Source organism: Hyperoodon ampullatus (assembly GCF_949752795.1).
Source record: "Hyperoodon ampullatus genome assembly, chromosome: 3".
Lineage (NCBI taxonomy): Eukaryota > Metazoa > Chordata > Mammalia > Artiodactyla > Ziphiidae > Hyperoodon > Hyperoodon ampullatus.
In genome coordinates, this window is record NC_136916.1 from 36,308,158 (window position 1) to 36,329,410 (window position 21,253).

Sequence of the window (21,253 nt, forward strand, 5' to 3'; positions counted from 1 at the left end):
TGCTCATCCCAGGTTGCTGAACGGCATCTACCTTTTTGCTTAAGTTGGAGACAAGTCATCCATGACTCCTCCTTGTTTCTTGCCCTCAAGTGGTCAGATAAGTCTACGAATTCGACCTCCTAAACACCTCTTTAATCCACCCCTCTCTGTCCCTGTCCTGGCTCAGACACCTGTCATTCTCCTTTGGATTGTAATGACAGCCTCCCTTATTGGTCCTACCGGCCCCAACCTTGCCCCCTTCGACCCATTCTCCACAGGCAGCCAAGTGATCCTTCTGAAACAAAAATCTGATCAGATCACTCTCCCAATTAAAACATTTTAATGGTTCATCACTGTTTTTAGGATCAGATTTAAATTCCCCAGTGTGGCACCCAGAGTCCTGTGATATCTGGACCTCCTCTCTCTCCAGCCATCACGAACTATTTATGATGTGGTAGTTCACCTCCCAAACCTCTCTGCCTTGGTGCAAACTGCTTACCCCCACCTAGGAACGCATCCTTCCCTTGACGCCTCCTTCACCTGGTTAACTCTCGATCCTCTTTGAAGATGCAGGTAAGATGCGGCTCAGGTATCATCACCTCTGGGAAATCCTGCCCTAATGCCTCACCCCCAACACTGCTGGTAACCGCCTGCTTTACTGACTTGACTGACTTCCTCACCAGCTGTGAATGACACGAAGGCACTCAACAAACATTTACTGGGCACCTACCACGTGTCAGGCTCTAAGCCAGGTGCTAGGGGTGTGAGAATGAATATGGTAGGGCCCATGCCCTCAAAGGGGGTAGTCCGGAGGGGAACAAACGCGGGTGAACTAAGAGTGCCAGTCATGATGCTGGAGAGCAAAAGGAGCCCCAGGAGGAAGGGGCAGGTCTCCTCTGGGAGGGGGGCAGAGAGGAGATGAGCCATGTTTTGCAGCTGGAGGCCGGCAGAGGAGGAAGGCACTTCTTGGAGGAGGACGCTGCCTGCGCAGACCGGGCAGAGCTGGCTGGAGGGAAGCAAGGAGCAACGTGTCCCAAGGCCAGGGCTGTGGCAGGAGTGGAGGGAGGCGAAGCAGGCTTGAACCTCTACTCAGCGTTTAAGTGACTCCCCTAAGGCAAGACCAGACCTTCCTGGGACCGCCGTGTTCAGCCCGCTGCTCTTCCTCTGAGTCCCTGCAGTCTGCTGCTGGTTCTTAAAGCGCCTCCACCTGCCAGGCTGCTGCTCCTGCAGGGAGGGCCGAGGGGCTCGCGGCAGGGTGACCTGGCCTCTCAACCAGCCCGCAGCCTGAAGGAGCCCGCGCACAGACCCTCCTGCCTCAAGAGGGCTCCACACCCACGACTGACCCGAGGACTGACCCGAGACCTGAGGCAGCCGCGCGCCGCAGGAGGGAACGCTCAACAGGCCTCGGCCGCCCAGCTTGGCTCGGGCTCAGCGCCGCCCGCGACTTCACGTGTCTGCGCTCAGCTTCCTGTTCCAGAAAACTGCAGTCCTTCCGCACTGCCCAACTTTTTAGGAGAGGAAGGTTAGCAGGGTTTCCTTGGCCCGCTGGGCAAATTCAGGAGACCCTGGAGAAGCCGTGAGGAGCAGGAACCATCCTGCAGCTGCGCGAACGGGCAGCCTCCATCCCAACACCAACGCCGTGGTCCCCCGGGAGGAGCTCCGTTTCGGGTACGAGGAAGCTGAGAATCACGTTGCTTGTATGACTTGCCCCAAAGTCACTCTGCTGGGAACAGACTTTCAGAGAACTATCTCAGACATTCTCAACCGTCCAAGCCTTTGAGGAGGGCCTGCTCTGCACCGGGACACCCCCTTCCCCCACCTCGGGGTCTCACCGACCCCACACTGCCAAGCCTCCAGCCGCTGCCCAACCGCGGGCTCGCTGCCGCCTCGCACACGGGGAGCTCCCTCCTCCTGCGCCCGAGAAAGCTCACTTTCTCCAGGTCCAGAGTAACACTCCTTTCAGGTCTGCCCAGCCCCCGCCCTGGCAGCGCACGAGAACACCTGTAAACTACGCTGAAGCCCTGCTCCGCACCACCCGACCCGGAACCTGGCACGTTGCTGGCAAGGCCCTTCCGGACCCCCTCCTCCTCCCCTGTGCTACCCATCCCCCTACTAAGAAGCACAGAAAGCAGGCCTCGCCAAGCAGAGACAGTCACTTGGCCTGGCACGTGATGCCCGTGCACTGTTTTGGATGAATTATGCCCTGGCCTGTTTTCTCTCCTCTACACGATGGCAATGCTGGTATTCTGATCTCTGGTCCCTCCTTCCATGTAATCTGTTACATACAGGCTCTAAAAGCTTCTTAGAGCTCAGGTGTCATTATACTATTCCCTTGCTCAAAAATCCTCAAACTCCCACTGCCTACCGATGAAAATCCTAATTTCCCACCTAGCATCTAAGGATCCTTCACCATCCCAACTCCTTTCCACACTGACCTTTTTTATACCAGTCAGAATTTTAACCCTGCTCTTGCTCTTTCTAGAACACACTCTGTACTTTCCCTGTTCAGTAACTGTATTTATTTCTGGAATGCTTTTCCTCTCACACCCATCTTCTTACTCAAATCCACCTCTCCCAGTCTGGAACTTCCCCCTCTTCCTCTGCCTTTCTCACCCACTAATGATCACTTATCACTTGCTATGTGTCCCTTCGTGTCAATATGTCTCTCCTCTTTTCAGATTAAAGCCTGATTACTCTTGGGGCGCCCACAAGAACTGTTCCAGCATGTGCTTCAGAGCCTCTGGAGTTGGCCATCTGGATTTGAGTGCCAACTCTACCACTTCCTAGATGGATATCCCTGGGCAAATTATGTAGCCTTTCAGTTAGTTTCTTTATCTGTAAAAAGGGAACTTCATCTATTAAGTGTCTACCCCTCTGGGTTATTGCAAGGCTTCAACTAAATACACCGTGAGTTAAGCACTCAGCACAGTGCCGTGTACACAATAAACACTCAGAAAAACGTGGGAAACACTCCTAGAATGAATGAGTGAACTGTGCCGGTACTGCTGAAAGCACATCATCAACAGCTGAAGGTATGGAAGCCAAAATCTTCTCCCTGGAGGCTCTTACAGACTAGCTGGGCAACCAGAGCACTGTCTGGGCATGGCAGGGTGCTGTAAAGCGTCCACACAGGCTGGATGGAGAGCCTCTGGCATGGAGCCGGAGAGGACCTGCACCATCACAGGTAAGGGCCAGAGTAGGAAAGTGGCTTGCTGAAGCCATGATATACGCTGGAAGGAAACAGGTGATACCGGGCCAGGGAGAAACATCTGCAGTCACGTAGACATGGGGTGAGCAGATGGTGTCCAAAGCACATCAAGTCCTCACGAGACGGATATGACGTGAGGCGGGTCTGATGGGGTCCACCTACCTCCCCGTAGGCTGGTGGTGAAAGCATCCCTGTTAAAGCACTGTAGTCTGATACCAACAAAGTTGCCTCTTCGAGCACAGATCATGCCAACAAACCACACTCCACTCAACACATCTTCACATAAGTTCATGAATTGGAGGTGACCAGTTCTCTCCCCACAGGCTGAGACCCACCCCAGGACACCTGTCAGATCGCCCACCTGTGCTCGGGTCCTCTGACTCATAAACCAGCCTGGGAGTCAGGGAGAGAAATGCTGCCACAGTGCTAGGAAAATACAGTCCCACCTACGCAACAGACAAGCTCGTCAGAGGCAGGACCTGTTTTTATTTTTTTATTTTTTCAAAAGCTCAGTGAACCCTAAGAATGAATATGGGGCACCATACCTGTATGAGTGTCAGACTGAACACATTCAGCTATTTTCGTAGCCTAAAAATGAATTTTAGAAGCCATTAGTTCTGAGTGCCTAGTTATACAGTAAGGGAAATCTTGCTGGGTCCCTGGGGTCCCAAGGGCTCTCCTTACATACCTTATTGTTGCCATTGCACGCTCTGACAATGGACACATAGTGTCTAATTTTTCTGCAAGTAGAAAACAATGTATTATTTTCCCCCTGGCTCTCTATCCTGGTGGATATCTAGCTAATTTTTCATTATGAAAGGAGCATCTCTCTTTCACAATACATACAATGCCTGGAGGACAGCAGTTCTATTGTGTGTGGCCAAGGCCACCAATAAACAAACAAGAGTCTACAAGCATCCTCTGGTGTCTCTGTAGAAGAGAAGTTGACTCTTCAGTAAAAACAACAAAATCCTTCTGAGTCATCACAACACACAATAAAAAATACCTAGGTTTTAAAAATGTACTACATGTTAACCAACCCAAAGCCTCTAATTCCTTAACATGTTTTCAGTTTCACAGCCCTTTCTACTGATGCTCTTCTTCAAGTTTCAGCAAACAATCTGCTCACAGTCATTCATGGAAACAGCCACAGGCCACACTGGGGCCCAATGTGCGAGTCTAGAACAAAGGAACCGGGGCTTATCTCAGAAGATGCTGACTCTCCTCATTTATTTTCCGTTTTTCAGATTTTCCCTTTGGTAGTCCAATCCCTACAGTTATCCCCCCCAAATTTGGAAAGGCCATAAAAAGGCAGAGAATCAGAACAGAGAGCCCACACAGAGCCGTCTCCCTGAGGCAATCGCCAGTTGGCAGCAGAGCCTGGGGACCAAGCACGTGGGCCACGCGGTCAACGCAGAGGCCTGCATCCCGGCTCTGCTGAGCACTGGCTGCTGGCGGCTGGTGGCCGGACTCTGGGCCAAGCCTCACCTCTCTAAGCCTCAGGTTCCTCATCTGTCAAACAGAGACGGTCACAGTGCCGACATCATGGGGCTGTGGCCAGGATGAAATGAAGTGACATCTACCAGGCACTGAGAGCCTGCCCAGGGAGGGAAGGGCTCACGGACAGCGGCAGTTGTTACAACCATCATCGCTACACATCCTCCTGGTCTTTTTGTCCTTCTTTCATTTTCATGACTGAGAGCATACACTAGGTATGATTTTACATTTTGACTTTTGCATTTATCAAAAACATTTTCCCCTATAATTTAATTTTCTATGATCATCATTTCTAATGGTTGTGTATTTTATCGTTGGGTATTCTACAGTTCACGTTCATGATTTTCCACTGTTCGTATTATTTAAGATAGATTCTGAGACAAACCATATGACATTTTCAGGCTCCTGATATACACTGCCTTCCAATCTGTGGTCACATCTGTTTCATATGCGTTTCCATAAATGAGAGTATTTAAAATACTTTTATCTAATTTGATAGTTCTGTGCAGAAATAACACATAGGCTATCAAGTTAGATAAAAATCTTTTAAACATAGGGAGTCCACCAGTGAGTGTTCTTAGCACACAGCTCAGTAAAGTGGCATTCAGATTTAAATACTTGAGTCTTTTATTTGCTCACACAGCTTAAGACTGTCGGAGTCTGGCGGCTCTGGGTCACCAGCTGGAGGGTCAGGCTGTGACCATGAGGAAGCCACCCTGGAAGGCCATTCTTTGATGGTACCTGACCTTGTTACAAGTCTTTCTTATAAATTTCTGCATGCAGTTCTCAACTTACTTAAGTATTCAAAGCAAATTTTGCAATAAGCCGAACATGGTATGTTGACTGAAGTACTTTTTTTTCCCACTTACCCTCCCTGTCCAATGACAGGTAGTATCTTCACATTTTGTTGTACATTATCTCCGTTTTTCTCTTTGGCAGAGCAAATTCCTTGCCATTCCTATAAGTGGAATGTAGGCATCATTATACATTGTGTTCAAAACAAAAACCCAAAAGCATTTTCCACCTCAGGTTTCCACTCCTTTACCATGGCCACTAAAGCTATTAGGATAATAAAATCATCCTAACCCCAAAGGCAATTTTGGGTTGACAATTCTTTCTCAACCTCCCAAGTCCCTCTCCTCCTAGACTGACAACAAAAGCCACGTCACCACAGTCTAAATGGTCATATGTTTTCAGTGGCTTTCTGCTGGCAAGAGAGGCCCTGGGCCCATGAACGAGGAGCACTCTTTCTCGTCCAGGTTCCTCCTCTCACAGCTCCTACCTGCCGCGGCGGTGGGGGAAGTGTGGCCTCTGCCCCTGCATTTGGGAGGGGGAGAGTCTCAGACTGGGGCAGAGAAGGGACCACCCTCTGTGTTGTGTACCCTCTGCAGGTAGGGTGGGGATAATGAGGTAACAGCAAGGACTGGGCTCAGGCAGAAAAAACAAGTGAGACCTTAAAAGCCAGAGCTGCCATTTCAGAACGGAACTGCAATGGGAGAGCAGGTATGCCCAGGCTATGACCACAGTGAGCAAACAGGGGCTACAGGTGGCTCCCCTACTCTGAGGGTGGTGGAGAGAAGCGTGGGATGGAGCTGGGTTTTTTTCCTCTCCCGTTGCGGACCACAGGCTCTGGACGCGCAGGCTCAGCGGCCATGGCTCACGGGCCCAGCCGCTCCGCGGCATGTGGGATCTTCCCGTACCGGGGCACGAACCCGTGTCCCCTGCATTGGCTGGCGGACTCTCAACCACTCTGCCACCAGGGAAGCCCCGGAGCTGGGTTTTGTGACCACCTAAAACGTTCTGAATTTCTCCAAGAGTCACCAAGGTCCTTAAGCTAGAAAAATCCCTAAAACCCACTGTAGGACCTTGAACTCCTAGGGTGTTTTGTACCCTTCTAGACCTTCCAGAGTCCCACAGGAGCTAAAGCTGACCCAGGTGGGAAGGGGAACACCACGGCAGCCTGGCTCAAGTCTCCTGTCCATATTCTTACACAAAGTCAATTCTGAAATCTATGCTTGGGGCGTGGTGACCTGCATGCAAATGCTAATGGTAAAATCTCATCTTCAGACTCCTCTAGGAAAGTGGATCCAAGAGAAACCAGGACACTGACAGAAGCAAAGGATGGTTACTGAGGCTTCCTGACGTCCTTCTGAAAACAGTGGGCGCCAAGAAAGGACTAAATTAAAAAACAGCCCAAGAGCCCAGCTAGGTGCTTACTTGCCCTGGAACAGAAGGGAGGTGCGGGCCTTCCTCACTACAGTTCTGAGGGGAGAGTGGCCTGTGGCCGAATTGGGCAAGGACTAGACAGGGATCCCTGGGCAGGAATCTGGAGCCTGTCCTCCACACCCACAGCCCCATGCAGCCACCAGAGAAGGCTTCAGCAGACAGGTCTAAGAGTTACTTCTGAAGCTCACTATCAAGAGAAATACGGGAAGCTGACTGAGGTGATATTTGCAAAACTCTGTGAACATACCAACCACCACTGAACTGTATACTTTAAATGGATGGAGTGTATGGCATGTGAATTATCTCTCAACAGAGCTGTTATATAAAAAGAGAGGGAAAATATGGGAGACCGATTCAGTCAATCAATCAGCACTTCAAAACACATATTCAGGATTTTCTCCTCCAATCCTTTCTGAACAGAGTGGGTAGCTGCCAGCTACCAAGTCAAGGTGTAAGAAGCCATGTCAGCCAGAGCTGGACAGTCCAGCTAACGGAGGACAACTTAGCCAATGACTCTGCTATGACGCTGCTTAGATAACAGAGTTGCCTGTAAGTTTTCCAGTCAACAATGGAAACAAAAAATATTCACTTAACACAGATCATATTTCTTATCAAAAATACATCAAAAATCGAAGTTTCAGTTCCTAAAAATAGTAAAGTCCTACCTAGAATACTGTTATGAAGATTAAATCTGGTAACACACATAAACTCTTAGCCAAGTCCTGACACACGGCAAATGTCCTGTAAATGGCCTGTTTGGTTTCGCACAGGTGTCTGTCTGTCTCTCTCAGGCTGAGCTCCTCTCAGAACTACACTAAGGCGTGCACCTCCCTTCTACTCTGGGGCAAGCTCAGCACCGAGCTAGACTTCGCTGACTACCGAGACTGTTCCTTCTTGGTGGGTGCCCACTGCCTTAAGAATTAAATCATCATCATCCAGCTGTCCTATCCCAGGGGCTAGCACTGTGCTGGCAGGTGGTAAACAGTCAAAGAACACTTGGGGCTTTTGTTTACTGAATGGAAAAGTGAGGCCAAAGTCAGATCACAGAATCCTAGCACCCAGGATAAGGGACTTGAGCTCTACACACAGGGAGTGACATGATCAAAGTGGTGATCTGTTGAGACAAATCTCCAGTAGCGTAGGGTGCACTGGCCAGAAGTGGAGGGTCCTGGGACAGGGAGGCCTAACTGCATTCAGCCACGGCAGTCTCAGGGTGTGGGAAGAGGGCCCTGAACAGGGTCAGGCCCAGGCAATGGACCCTCAAAGGCAGGGGTTTAACAGACATCAAGCCTTGGTGATGGATTTGATGGAGGGGACTAAAGGGTAGGGAGAAACCAAAACCATTCCAGGAATCAAAGTCCAGGCAACTGTGTGGATGGTCAACGAGCAGTAGACAGCAGAGGTGGAGGGGGATTGGGCTTTTTGTTAATGGGGGATGAGAGAAAATCACCGTTATACAAGGTGATACCAAAACGACAGCAGGATGTTGAAACAGACCTTGGAAAAGACGCTGGGGCTAAAACTGGGAAGGTGGAAGACATCTACGCAGAGCAGGAAAGGTGCTCAACAACAAAGGGAGCTTTCTGAGGAACCGGCAGGGGACAAAGAGCCCTGGTAAACCTGGGAGAAAGAGATGGGGGAAAAGTGGGAGAAGAGGGGAGGCGGCGAGGGAGGAAAGCTCCTGGGGAAGGTAAAAGGTGTGAAGAGCTAAAGGGCTCTGCAACTGCACATCATTATCAGAGGCAGCCAGCCGGGCAGCCGACATTCCTTCAGCACCTGCAAGACAGTTACTGAGGGGAAAAAAATGCAAAATTTCTAAAAGAGAAGAGCCAATATAAGGCTCAGGTATCTGAGAAGACAGGAGGCCAGGGGTTCTAGGGCCCTGACAGATAGGAGGAGAGCCAAGAAGGAAACATAAAGGGAGGAAGCAAGCAGGAGTGTGGGGCTGAAAATCAAGGTGCCTAATAGTATCAGTTTTACCTGAAAGGGGAGCCAGTGGCTGAGAACAGGAGGCAGAGGAGGTTTATAGAGAGTGGTGTGCGCAGTATTTTCTGATTGAACATCATCAGAATTTCTCCTCTGCCCCCAAGGATATCCAACTGGTTGGACACCTAGAATCTGACATTCCAAAGCCCCTCCCGGTCATCTGACCACTTCCAAAGGCTCCATCCTGGCTCCCAGCACATGTCTGAACTCTCTCCACTGACCATGGTACCATTGTTTGCCAAGGGCTGGCTGATTCTCAACAAGCCCTTCTTCTCCCGAGGGAGACTTGATTAGAAAGGCCACATATCTTTCTCCTCAAAAAATTGCCCACGACTTCCGGGTAAGATGGCGGAAGAGTAAGACGCGGAGATCACCTTCCTCCCCACGGATACACCAGAAATACAGCTACACGTGGAACAACTCCTACAGAACACCTACTGAACGCTGGCAGAAGACCCCAGACCTCCCAAAAGGCAAGAAACTCCCCACATACCTGGGTAGGGCAAAGCGGAGAGATCCCCGCACAGAGGATCGGTGCCGAGCGGCACTCACCAGCCCGAGAGGCTTGTCTGCTCGCCCGCCGGGGCGGGCGGCGCTGGAAGCTGAGGCTCGGGCTTCGGTCAGAGCGCAGGGAGAGGACTGGGGCTGGCGGCGAGAACTCAGCCTGAAGGGGGCTAATGTGCCACAGCTAGCCGGGAGGGAGTCCGGGAAAACTCTGGAGCTGCCGAAGAGGCAAGAGACTTTTTCTTCCCTCTTGGTTTCCTGGTGCGCGAGGAGAGGGGATTAAGAGCGCTGCTTAAAGGGGCTCCACAGACGGGCGCGAGTCGCGACTGAAAGCGCGGAGCCCAGTGACGGGCGTGGGATGCTGGGGCTGCTGCTGCCGCCGCCAAGAAGCCTGTGTGCGAGCGCAGGTCACTGTCCACACCGCCCTTCCGGGAGCCTGTGCAGCCCGCCACTGCCGGGGTCCCGGGATCCAGGGGCGGCTTCCCTGGGAGAACGCACGGCGCGCCTCGGGCTGGTGCAACGTCACGCCGACCTCTGCCGCTGCAGGCTCGCCCCGCACTCCGTGCCCCTCCCTCCTGCCCGGCCTGAGTGAGCCAGAGTCCCCGAAGAGGCTGCTCCTTTAACCCTGTCCTGTCTGAGCGAAGAACAGACGCCCTCCGGCGACCTACACGCAGAGGCGGGGCCAAATCCAAAGCTGAGACCCAAGAGCTGTGAGAACAAAGAAGAGAAAGGGAAACCTCTCCCAGCAGCCTCAGAAGCAGCGGATTAAAGCTCCGCAATCAACTTGATGTACCCTGCATCTGTGGAATACATGAATAGACAACAAATCATCCCAAATTGAGGAGCCAGGTGTCAGTGCTGTGCCTCTGAGGTGGGAGAGCCAACTTCAGGACACGGGTCCACAAGAGACCTCCCAGCTCCACATAATATCAAACGGCGAAAATCTTCCAGAGATCTCCATCTCAACACCAGCACCCAGCTTCACTCAACGACCAGCAAGCTACAGTGCTGGACACCCTATGCCAAACAACTAGCAAGACAGGAACACAACGCCACCCATTAGCAGAGAGGTGGCCTAAAATCATAAAAAGTCTGCAGACACCCCAAAACACACCACCAGACGTGGACCTGCCCACCAGAAAGACAAGATCCAGCCTCATCCACCAGAACACAGGCACTAGTCCCCTCCACCAGGAAGCCCACACAACCCACTAAACCAACCTTAGCCACTGGGGACAGACACCAAAAACAACGGGAACTACGAACCTGCAGCCTGCAAAAAGGAGACCCCAAACACAGTAACATAAGCAAAATGAGAAGACAGAAAAACACACAGCAGGAGAAGGAGCAAGATAAAAACCCACCAGACCTAACAAATGAAGAGGTAATAGGCAGTCTACCTGAAAAAGAATTCAGAATAATGATGGTAAAGATGATCCAAGATTCTATTTCCCAGATCCAAAATCTTGGAAATAGAATAGACAAAATGCAAGAAACAGTTAACAAGGACCTAGAAGAACTAAAGATGAATCAAGCATCGATTAAAAACACAATAAATGAAATAAAAAATACTCTAGATGGGATCAATAGCAGAATAACTGAGGCAGAAGAACGGATAAGTGAGGTGGAAGATAAAATAGTGGAAATAACTGCTGCAGAGCAAAATAAAGAAAAAAGAATGAAAAGAACAGAGGACAGTCTCAGAGACCTCTGGGACAACATTAAATGCACCAACATTCAAATCATAGGGGTTCCAGAAGAAGAGAAAAAGAAAGGGACTGAGAAAATATTTGAAGAGATTATAGTTGAAAACTTCCCTAATATGGGAAAGGAAATAGTTAATCAAGTCCAGGAGGCACAGAGAGTCCCATACAGAATAAATCCAAGGAGAAATACACCAAGACGCATATTAATCAAACTGTCAAAAATTAAACACAAAGAAATCATATTAAAAGCAGCAAGGCAAAAACAACAAATAACACACAAGGGAATCCCCATCAGGATAACAGCTGATCTCTCAGCAGAAACTCACAAGCCAGAAGGGAGTGGCAGGACATAATTAAAGTGATGAAGGAGAAAAACCTGCAACCAAGACTACTCTACCCAGCAAGGATCTCATTCAGATTTGATGGAGAAATTAAAACGTTTACAGACAAGCAAAAGCTGAGAGAGTTCAGCACCACCAAACCAGCTTTACAACAAATGCTAAAGGAACTTCTCTAGGCAAGAAACACAACAGAAGGAAAAGACCTACAATAACGAACCCAAAACAATTAAGAAAATGGAAATAGGAACATACATATCAATAATTACCTTAAATGTAAATGGACTAAATGCTCCCACCAAAAGACACAGATTGGCTGAATGGATACAAAAACAAGACCCATATATATGCTGTCTACAAGAGACCCACTTCAGACCTAGAGACACATACAGACTGAAAGTAAGGGGATGGAAAAAGATATTCCATGCAAATGGAAACCAAAAGAAAGCTGGAGTAGCAATTCTCATATCAGACAAAATAGACTTTAAAATAAAGACTACTACAAGAGACAAAGAAGGACACTACATAATGATCAAGGGATCGATCCAAGAAGAAGATATAACAATTGTAAATATTTATGCACCAAACATAGGAGCATCTCAATACATAAGGCAAATACTAACAGCCATAAAAGGAGAAATGGAGAGTAACACAATCATAGTAGGGGACTTTAACACCCCACTTTCACCAATGGACAGATCATCCAAAATGAAAATAAATAAGGAAACACAAGCTTTAAATGATACATTAAACAGGATGGACTTAATTGATATTTATAGGACATTCCATCCAAAAACAACAGAATACACATTTTTCTCAAGTGCTCATGGAACATTCTCCAGGATAGATCATATCTTGGGTCACAAATCAAGCCTTGGTAAATTTAAGAAAATTGAAATTGTATCAAGTATCTTTTCCGACCACAATGCTATGAGACTAGATATCAATTACAGGAAAAGAGCTGTAAAAAATACAAACACATGGAGGCTAAACAATACACTACTTAATAACAAAGTGATCATTGAAGAAATCAAAGAGGAAATTACAAAATACCTAGAAACAAATGACAATGGAGACATGACGACCCAAAACCTATGGGATGCAGCAAAAGCAGTTCTAAGAGGGAAGTTTATAGCAATACAATCCCACCTTAAGAAACAGGAAACATCTCGAATAAACAACGTAAACTTGCACCTAAAGCAATTAGAGAAAGAAGAACAAAAACATCCCAAAGTTAGCAGAAGGAAAGAAATCATAAAAATCAGATCAGAAATAAATGAAAAAGAAATGAAGGAAACGATAGCAAAGATCAATAAAACTAAAAGCTGGTTCTTTGAGAAGATAAACAAAATTGATAAACCATTAGCCAGACTCATCAAGAAAAAAAGGGAGAAGACTCAAATCAATAGAATTAGAAATGAAAAAGGAGAAGTAACAACTGACACTGCAGAAATACAAAAGATCATGAGAGATTACTATAAGCAACTCTATGCCAATAAAATGGACAACCTGGAAGAAATGGACAAATTCTTAGAAATGCACAACCTGCCAAGACTGAATCAGGAAGAAATAGAAAATATGAAGACCAATCACAAGCACTGAAATTGAAACTGTCATAAAAAATCTTCCAACAAACAAAAGCCCAGGACCAGATGGCTTCACAGGTGAATTCTATCAAGGATTTAGAGAAGAGCTAACACCTATCCTTCTCAAACTCTTCCAAAATATAGCAGAGGGAGGAACACTCCCAAACTCATTCTACAAGGCCACCATCACCTTGATACCAAAACCAGACAAGGACGTCACAAAGAAAGAAAACTACAGGCCAATATCACTGATGAACATAGATGCAAAAATCCTCAACAAAATACTAGCAAACAGAATCCAACAGCACATTAAAAGGATCATACACCATGATCAAGTGGGGTTTATTCCAGGAATGCAAGGATTCTTCAATATACGCAAATCAATCAACGTGATACACCATATTAACAAATTGAAGGAGAAAAACCATATGATCATCTCAATAGATGCAGAGAAAGCTTTCGACAAAATTCAACACCCATTTATGATAAAAACCCTGCAGAAAGTAGGCATAGAGGGAACTTTCCTCAACATAATAAAGGCCATATATGACAAACCCACAGCCAGCATCGTCCTCAATGATGAAAAACTGAAACCATTTCCACTAAGATCAGGAACAAGACAAGGTTGCTCACTCTCACCACTCTTATTCAACATAGTTTTGGAAGTTTTAGCCACAGCAATCAGAGAAGAAAAGGAAATAAAAGGAATCCAAATCGGAAAAGAAGAAGTAAAGCTGTCACTGTTTGCAGATGACATGATACTATACATAGAGAATCCTAAAGATGCTACCAGAAAACTACTAGAGCTAATCAATGAATGTGGTAAAGTTGCAGGATAAAAAATTAATGCACAGAAATCTCTGGCATTCCTATATACTAATGATGAAAAATCTGAAAGTGAAATCAAGGAAACACTCCCATTTACCATTGCAACAAAAAGAATAAAATATCTAGGAATAAACCTACCTAAGGAGACAAAAGACCTGTATGCAGAAAATTATAAGACACTGATGAAAGAAATTAAAGATGATACAAATAGATGGAGAGATGTACCATGTTCTTGGATTGGAAGAATCAACATTGTGAAAATGACTCTACTACCCAAAGCAATCTACAGATTCAATGCAATCCCTATCAAACTACCACTGGCATTTTTCACAGAACTAGAACAAAAAATTTCACAATTTGTATGGAAACACAAAAGACCCAAAATAGCCAAAGCAATCTTGAGAACGAAAAATGGAGCTGGAGGAATCAGGCTCCCTGACTTCAGACTATACTACAAAGCTACAGTAATCAAGACAGTATAGTACTGGCACAAAAACAGAAAGATAGATCAATGGAACAGGATAGAAAGCCCAGAGATAAACCCACGGACATATGGTCACCTTATCTTTGATAAAGGAGGCAGGAATGTACAGTGGAGAAAGGACAGTCTCTTCAATAAGTGGTGCTGGGAAAACTGGATAGGGACATGTAAAAGTATGAGATTAGATCACTCCCTAACACCATACACAAAAATAAACTCAAAATGGATTAAAGACCTAAATGTAAGGCCAGACACTATCAAACTCTTAGAGGAAAACATAGGCAGAACACTCTATGACATAAATCACAGCAAGATCCTTTTTGACCCACCTCCTAGAGAAATGGAAATAAAGACAAAAATAAACACATGGGACCTAATGAAACTTAAAAGCTTTTGCACAGCAAAGGAAACCATAAACAATACGAAAAGACAAGCCTCAGAATGGGAGAAAATATTTGCAAATGAAGCAACTGACAGAGGATTAATCTCCAAAATTTATAAGCAGCTCATGCAGCTCAATAACAAAAAAACAAACAACCCAATCCAAAAATGGGCAGAAGACCTAAATAGACATTTCTCCACAGAAGATATACAGACTGCCAACAAACACATGAAAGGATGCTCAACATCTTTACTCATTAGAGAAATGCAAATCAAAACTACAATGAGATATCATCTCACACCAGTCAGAATGGCCATCATCAAAAAATCTAGAAACAATAAATGCTGGAGAGGGTGTGGAGAAAAGGGAACACTCTTGCACTGCTGGTGGGAATGTGAATTGGTACAGCCACTATGGAGAACGGTATGGAGGTTCCTTAAAAAACTAAAAATAGAACTACCATATGACCCAGCAATCCCACTACTGGGCATATACCCTGAGAAAACCATAATTCAAAAAGAGACATGTACCAAAATGTTCATAGCAGCCCTATTTACAATAGCCCAGAGATGGAAACAACCTAAGTGTCCATCATCGGATGAATGAGTAAAGAAGATGTGGCACATATATACAATGGAATATTACTCAGCCATAAAAAGAAATGAAATTGAGCTATTTGTAATGAGGTGGATGGACCTAGAGTCTGTCATACAGAGTGAAGTAAGTCAGAAAGAGAAAGACAAATATTGTATGCTGACACATATATATGGAATTTAAGAAAAAAAATGTCATGAAGAACATAGGGGTAAGACAGGAATAAAGACACAGACCTACTAGAGAATGGACTTGAGGATATGGGGAGGGGGAAGGGTAAGCTGTGACAAAGTGAAAGAGCGGCATGGACATATATACACTACCAAACGTAAGGTAGATAGCTAGTGGGAAGCAGCCGCATAGCACAGGGAGATCAGCTCGGTGCTTTGTGACCGCCTGGAGGGGTGGGATAGGGAGGGTGGGAGGGAGACGCAAAAGGGAGGGAACATATGTATATGTATAACTGATTAAATTTGTTATAAAGCAAAAAATAAAAAATAAAAATAAAATAAAAATTAAAAAAAATTGCCCAGCTAAGTGGTCTGTCTTGCTGCAGTGTTGCCCGAGAACCAGCAGGGTACCAACAAAGGACAAACAGCAGCTTTTGCACTCTCCCCAAGAACTTGCAATCATGCAAAACAAATGCCCTGGTTCCTTTTCTTTTTTTTAAAACATCTTTATTGGAGTATAGCTGCTTTACAATGATGTGTTCGTTTCTGCTGTATAACAAAGCGAATCAGCTATACATATACATATATCCCCACCTGGTTTCTTTTTGAAATAAAGCAGTATAGAGGTTGACAATGCAATAACCTTTCGTATTCTCTGCTCATAGCAGATACAGATTTTAGAGAACAGGTGTCCTGCTGTTGAGGCCCTTTGCACCTGGTGCCCAACGGCACACCTCAGGAGGCAAGACGCTGCTCACAGGGATCTGGGTGAATCCCAGGGCCTACAGCTAATCCACTGGGTGCCCCCACCCCCATCTCAACTTGCTCTCCTCACTGCAAGGGCCGCTGCCAGATCAAGGAGCCTGAGAGCCACCATCTGCTTCATACCCTGGTGAACCTCACAACAGAACTGCTGGCTGGACCAAACCGCCAGGACTGGGGAGGCCATGGTAAAGCCCCTCAAAGGTTGCGGGGGTCTGGAATGGCTGCTGTTCTGGAGCTGCATTCCAAGGACGCCCCTCTCGGCCCAGGGAGGGAACACTGGTGGGCCTGAACACCTAAGGGTCTGCCTCTTCATTCATCTCAGCCTTTGTTTCTCTATCCAGAGGGCCTGCCACTCTCTCTAGTAAGAAAATCATCATCCTCGACAGAAAAGCTGAAGGCAAAATAGGATTCAAGCAGTGCCCATTTTTGTGATTCCCCTGAGAGTGCATTACTGGGCCCCGCCGCTGGCCTGTTCTTTCCCTGTTCTCACTGCAAAGCCATCTCGTGTGCTCAGAGCCGCGGGAAAGCAAAGGACACCAACCCACTCAGAGTGTATTCCGAGAGGCCCAAGCCAAGCGGGGGTATAAGCTTTGCATAACCCTCCTGCCCCCTCTGGCAGACTGCCCTTGTGTGCTAAGGGACAGGCACGGGCCAAATGCCACAGGGAAAGGGCATCACTTCCACAGGGCCTCCAGATAGCCAGCAAGAGAGCAGGTCACCGATTTTTCAAATGTTCTGAATGATCAGATTCATAGTCCCAACTTCTAAAAGTTAAAAAGAGCCCAGCAGAAAAGCCTAAGAATGACTATGGACAGCAGTAGCCTTTTCCTTCCCATCATATTTTAAAACCTAATAACAGTGAGGTGCTGTCAGAAGCCACAGTTCAGAGACAGAAATAACCTTTCAGACTGAGCCTGCCTTGCTTTGTCTAACCCTTCAGCACCAGAGTGCTGTAACTTCTCACATCACAACACAATGACTACTTTTATCTGTCTGTTTTGCACCCTGGAATGAGTTCTCTAAGGGCTTTTTGTTTTGCCTTTCTTTCTATACCAGAACCTAGCACACCTGGCATTCAAAAAATGCTGAATGAATGAACGAGGCTCAGAGAACTGATGGGCTCCAATGTGTTCTGAGAATGTGTTAACTCACTGGCAATCCTTTACCCAGACCATTTGCCAACAGCTACCACTTAGAAGATCAATTATTAGAAAGATCAACTTACTCACTTCTTACAAAAATGAAAACAATGATGTTAAGTGTCAAAGTTACTCTTATTGGCTGGTCAGGTTTTATATACTTTCTTGGCCTCAATTTCCTCATCTGCAAAATGGGCATAACAGAGATAACACTACCTACACTTCCCCAGGCTTCTGGGAAGAGTGAGACTGAGATCACCTGGCTCTAGCAGTGCTCAGTGAGCGCTAGGTCTCCTTCCTTCCCTCTTTGTTATGTGAGAGTAACAAGGGTAGTGACCTCTTACTTACCTTGCCTATCCTGATGCATGAATTTATAGTATCGAGCAAATCAGCCTTTTTTTCATTTACAGGCACTTCTGCTAAATCCTTCCCTATTAATTCACCTGACTCATAGCCCATTGTTGTTTCGAATGCTGGATTTGCATACTGGGGGGAGACAAAGGAAAAAACATCATGTGAATTAAAAGAAATTTTGAAAAGAGGACAATCAAAGATGTTCAACCTAAACCATCATATTTTTCCCCCAGAAAGCCCAGGAGCCTGGCGCTCACTACGACGGTTCTAAAGCCACAAGAGCACAACCCCAGAAAAACCTTGGAGTCTGGAGAAGCCTCTGCTCCGATGACACCGGGCTGGGCTTGCTGCCTTGTTCTCCTGAGGCTGCAGGGAGGGCAGCAGGCCCACTCCACTTAAACACCAGCAGAGGAAAGAAGCTGCATGGAGACAGACCCAGGGCTGCTACAAAAGGGCTGTTGAGATTATGATACAGTGGAAGAAAGCACCAGACTGGGAGTCTGAAAACCCAGGGTCTACTCCCACAAGTCACTTAACCCCTCCAAGTCTCAGTCTGCACATCTGTTTAATGGGAATGAAACACTTATTTCGCCTCTCTCATATGATGCAAATGAATAATGAGTTTGGAAAGCAGGCTATGAACTAGGAAGTGTTTACAAATGCAAGGCTTTATGGTTAAGTTTCAAATAGGACTGTAAGACTAGAAGAAAATGTATGGGAAAGCTGTGCATGTGCTAATAGGAATAACAAATAATGACGATGATAAAACAATAATCATACTGTTTAAGGTTTGTTTTCCTTGCTAGGCACTGTAGTAAAAGCACTTCACACACAGTAACACATTTAATCCTCAGAACATCCTTACAAAAGGTAAGTCGTTGTTAGCGTTAATATTATTCCCATTTGTACAGATGAGACAGCAAATTCAGACAGATTAAGTCACCTGCCCGAAGATGCCCAGCTAGGAAGGGGCCGAGGCTGATTGGAAGCCAGGCCTGACTGATACCAAGCCTGTGCCCTCGACCACTGGCCAGTGTCGCCTGTCTGGGCACCATCCTGTATGCTAACATCATCAACTCTTTACCAAGAAAGTCACTAGTTAGATTAAAGTGAAGAACTGGAGTGCTCAGAACTAAAATCAAAGTGGGGCTCATTCTCAGACAAAAGGAACATTCCTCTGGCACAACTCCCTCTTTTGCTGTTATATGAAAATACATGTTACCGGTTTGCTGTTATCTGAAAGCCATGTTATCTTCAGTCACTTATATGAAGCCACTTTTCTAATAATGGATAATTTGTGAAGTAATTGCTAGTTTATTTTTGAAAATTTGAGTAGTTTCTAGTAAATTTCTATAGGTGTAAACTATCTTCAGAAGCAGTAGGAAAGGTGAGAGCATGCAGCCCTTATGGACAGAGCCTCTCCTTGCTGCAACAGTCTCTCTCTACCCCACTCCACCACAGAAACAATCCTCTGGATAAAAGTCCCTCCTTGCTAAGTAAATAAATATGCAAAAAAGTGAGAAATAATAAATGCTAATGCCATATTTCTACAGAATATTTTCTAGCACGTTAAGCAATTATTGGAACCTTTTCTTACCTATAGGGAACTTATTTTAAATTATATATTTTACAGATTTTGTTCTGATAATCCTCTAAGGAAAAAGTGGTCCCCTGAACTTCAAAGAGAGGAAAAAAAAAAAACATACTGAAGGGATTCAATCTTAAAAATGCAAACAAACCAGAAATTCAGAAGGACAAACTTCCAAAACAACAAACCTGTACAATGTGGTCTTCACTTGTAATTTCAATTGCTTCTTGACTTTTTTCTAATGCAGTGAACATTGAGTTACAAGCCCTTTATGAGTAGAAAAGAAAAAGGACTGCTTAATGTAAATATTATAAAATGTAATACAATCTTGGAATATTACATTAACTTATTTAAATGTGTTCTTTGATTATAAAGGTAACTAATGCTAACTCAAGAAAAAGTAGGGGGAAATAGTAAAAAGCATAAGGAAGAAATAAGCGTCTCCTGCAACCTCAGTACTTGGGATCATGACTATACACAATTTGGTGCCTTTCCTTCATTCTAAGGACAAGTGGACCAGGTGGAACACACCCCAGGGTCAGATCACAGCCCTTCGCTGGCTGTGGGACATGACCGAACCTCCCTGAGTCTCTGCCTTCTCACCATCTGAAGGGTCCTCGTGAGGACTCAATGAGAAAATGGAGTCAAGAACCCCACACGAAGCCTGGTAGAAAGGAGGCAGCCCATCATCTGTAGCTATCACTTTCAACAAATTCTTTGCACAAAACTGGGATCATCGGGATCATGAGCTTTGTTCCCTGCTTCCACTTAGCCTTATACTGTGAGCATTCTCCCTTGTCCTCAGTGTTTGAAAACATTTTTAAATTGCACGGGTAACAAAGGTTTATTTTTTTAAAATTAGAAAACAATAATAAATGAGATACTACATGATACCCACTAGGATATCTACAATCAAAAATAGAGATAGGGCTTCCCTGGTGGCGCAGTGGTTGAGAGTCCGCCTGCCGATGCAGGGGACACGGGTTCGTGCCCCGGTCCGGGAAGATCCCACATGCCGCAGAGCGGCTGGGCCCGTGAGCCATGGCTGCTGAGCCTGCGCTTCCGGAGCCTGTGCTCCGCAACGGGAGAGGCCACAACAGTGAGAGGCCCGCGTACCACAAAAAAAAAAAAAAAAAAAAAAAAAATAGAGATAAAAACAAGTGTTGGTGAGGAACCCTCATACACTGCTGGTGGGAGTGTAAAATGGTGCAGCTAGCTGCTTTGGAAAACAGTCTGGCAGTTCCTCAGGCTGTTAAACATAGAGTTACCATATGGCCTAGCAATTTTACTCCTAGGTAGATACCCTACAGAAATGAAAACATACATCCACACAAAAACTTATAGCCCACAGATGGAAACAACCCTAAAGTCCATCAACTGGTGAATGGATGAATAAAATGTGGTATATCCATACAATGGAATACTATGCAGATATAAAAAGAAATAAAGCCCTGATGCATGCCAAAATATGGATGAACCTTGAAAAACATCACGCTAAGTTAAAAGGACCACATATTGTATGATTCTGTTTATATGAAATGTCCAGAAGAGGCAAATCTATGTATATAGAGAAATTAGATTAGTGGTTATCTAGGGCTGCGGGTAATGAAAATGTTCTAAAATTGTGGCAATGGTTGCACAATTCTGTGAATACATTAAAAGCCACTGAACTGTGTACTTTAAATAGGTGAATTGTATAGAATGTCAATTTTATCTCAATAAATCTGTTTAAAAATAAATGAGATTAAATAATCTGAAATCCCAACACCTACGCATATCAACTGGTGTTCTAGACAATTTCTTGTGTAAATATACATGTAATACATATACTTATAAAAATAGGATCATACTCTACAGTTTTATCATCTGCTTGTACCACTGAACCATATACATTAATATCTTTCCATATCAATAATTAGTTC

General features: G+C 45.6%; 1 protein-coding gene across 2 annotated transcripts in view; it reads right to left on the bottom strand.

Moving 5' to 3' along the window:
* The window catches only part of PDE8A (phosphodiesterase 8A), a gene marked incomplete at both ends in the record, with an annotated part of 152,574 nt that overhangs the window by 37,212 nt on the left and 94,109 nt on the right, over window positions 1–21,253 (bottom strand). Inside the window, 5 exons of one of the 2 annotated variants that reach the window (XM_079700004.1) lie at window positions 3,733–3,775; window positions 3,876–3,927; window positions 5,554–5,642; window positions 17,738–17,875; window positions 19,520–19,598. In XM_079700004.1, the coding sequence (XP_079556130.1) occupies window positions 3,733–3,775; window positions 3,876–3,927; window positions 5,554–5,642; window positions 17,738–17,875; window positions 19,520–19,598 (401 nt within the window). The remainder of the gene's footprint in view (window positions 1–3,732; window positions 3,776–3,875; window positions 3,928–5,553; window positions 5,643–17,737; window positions 17,876–19,519; window positions 19,599–21,253) is intronic. The other variant, XM_079700005.1, reaches the window with a different exon arrangement.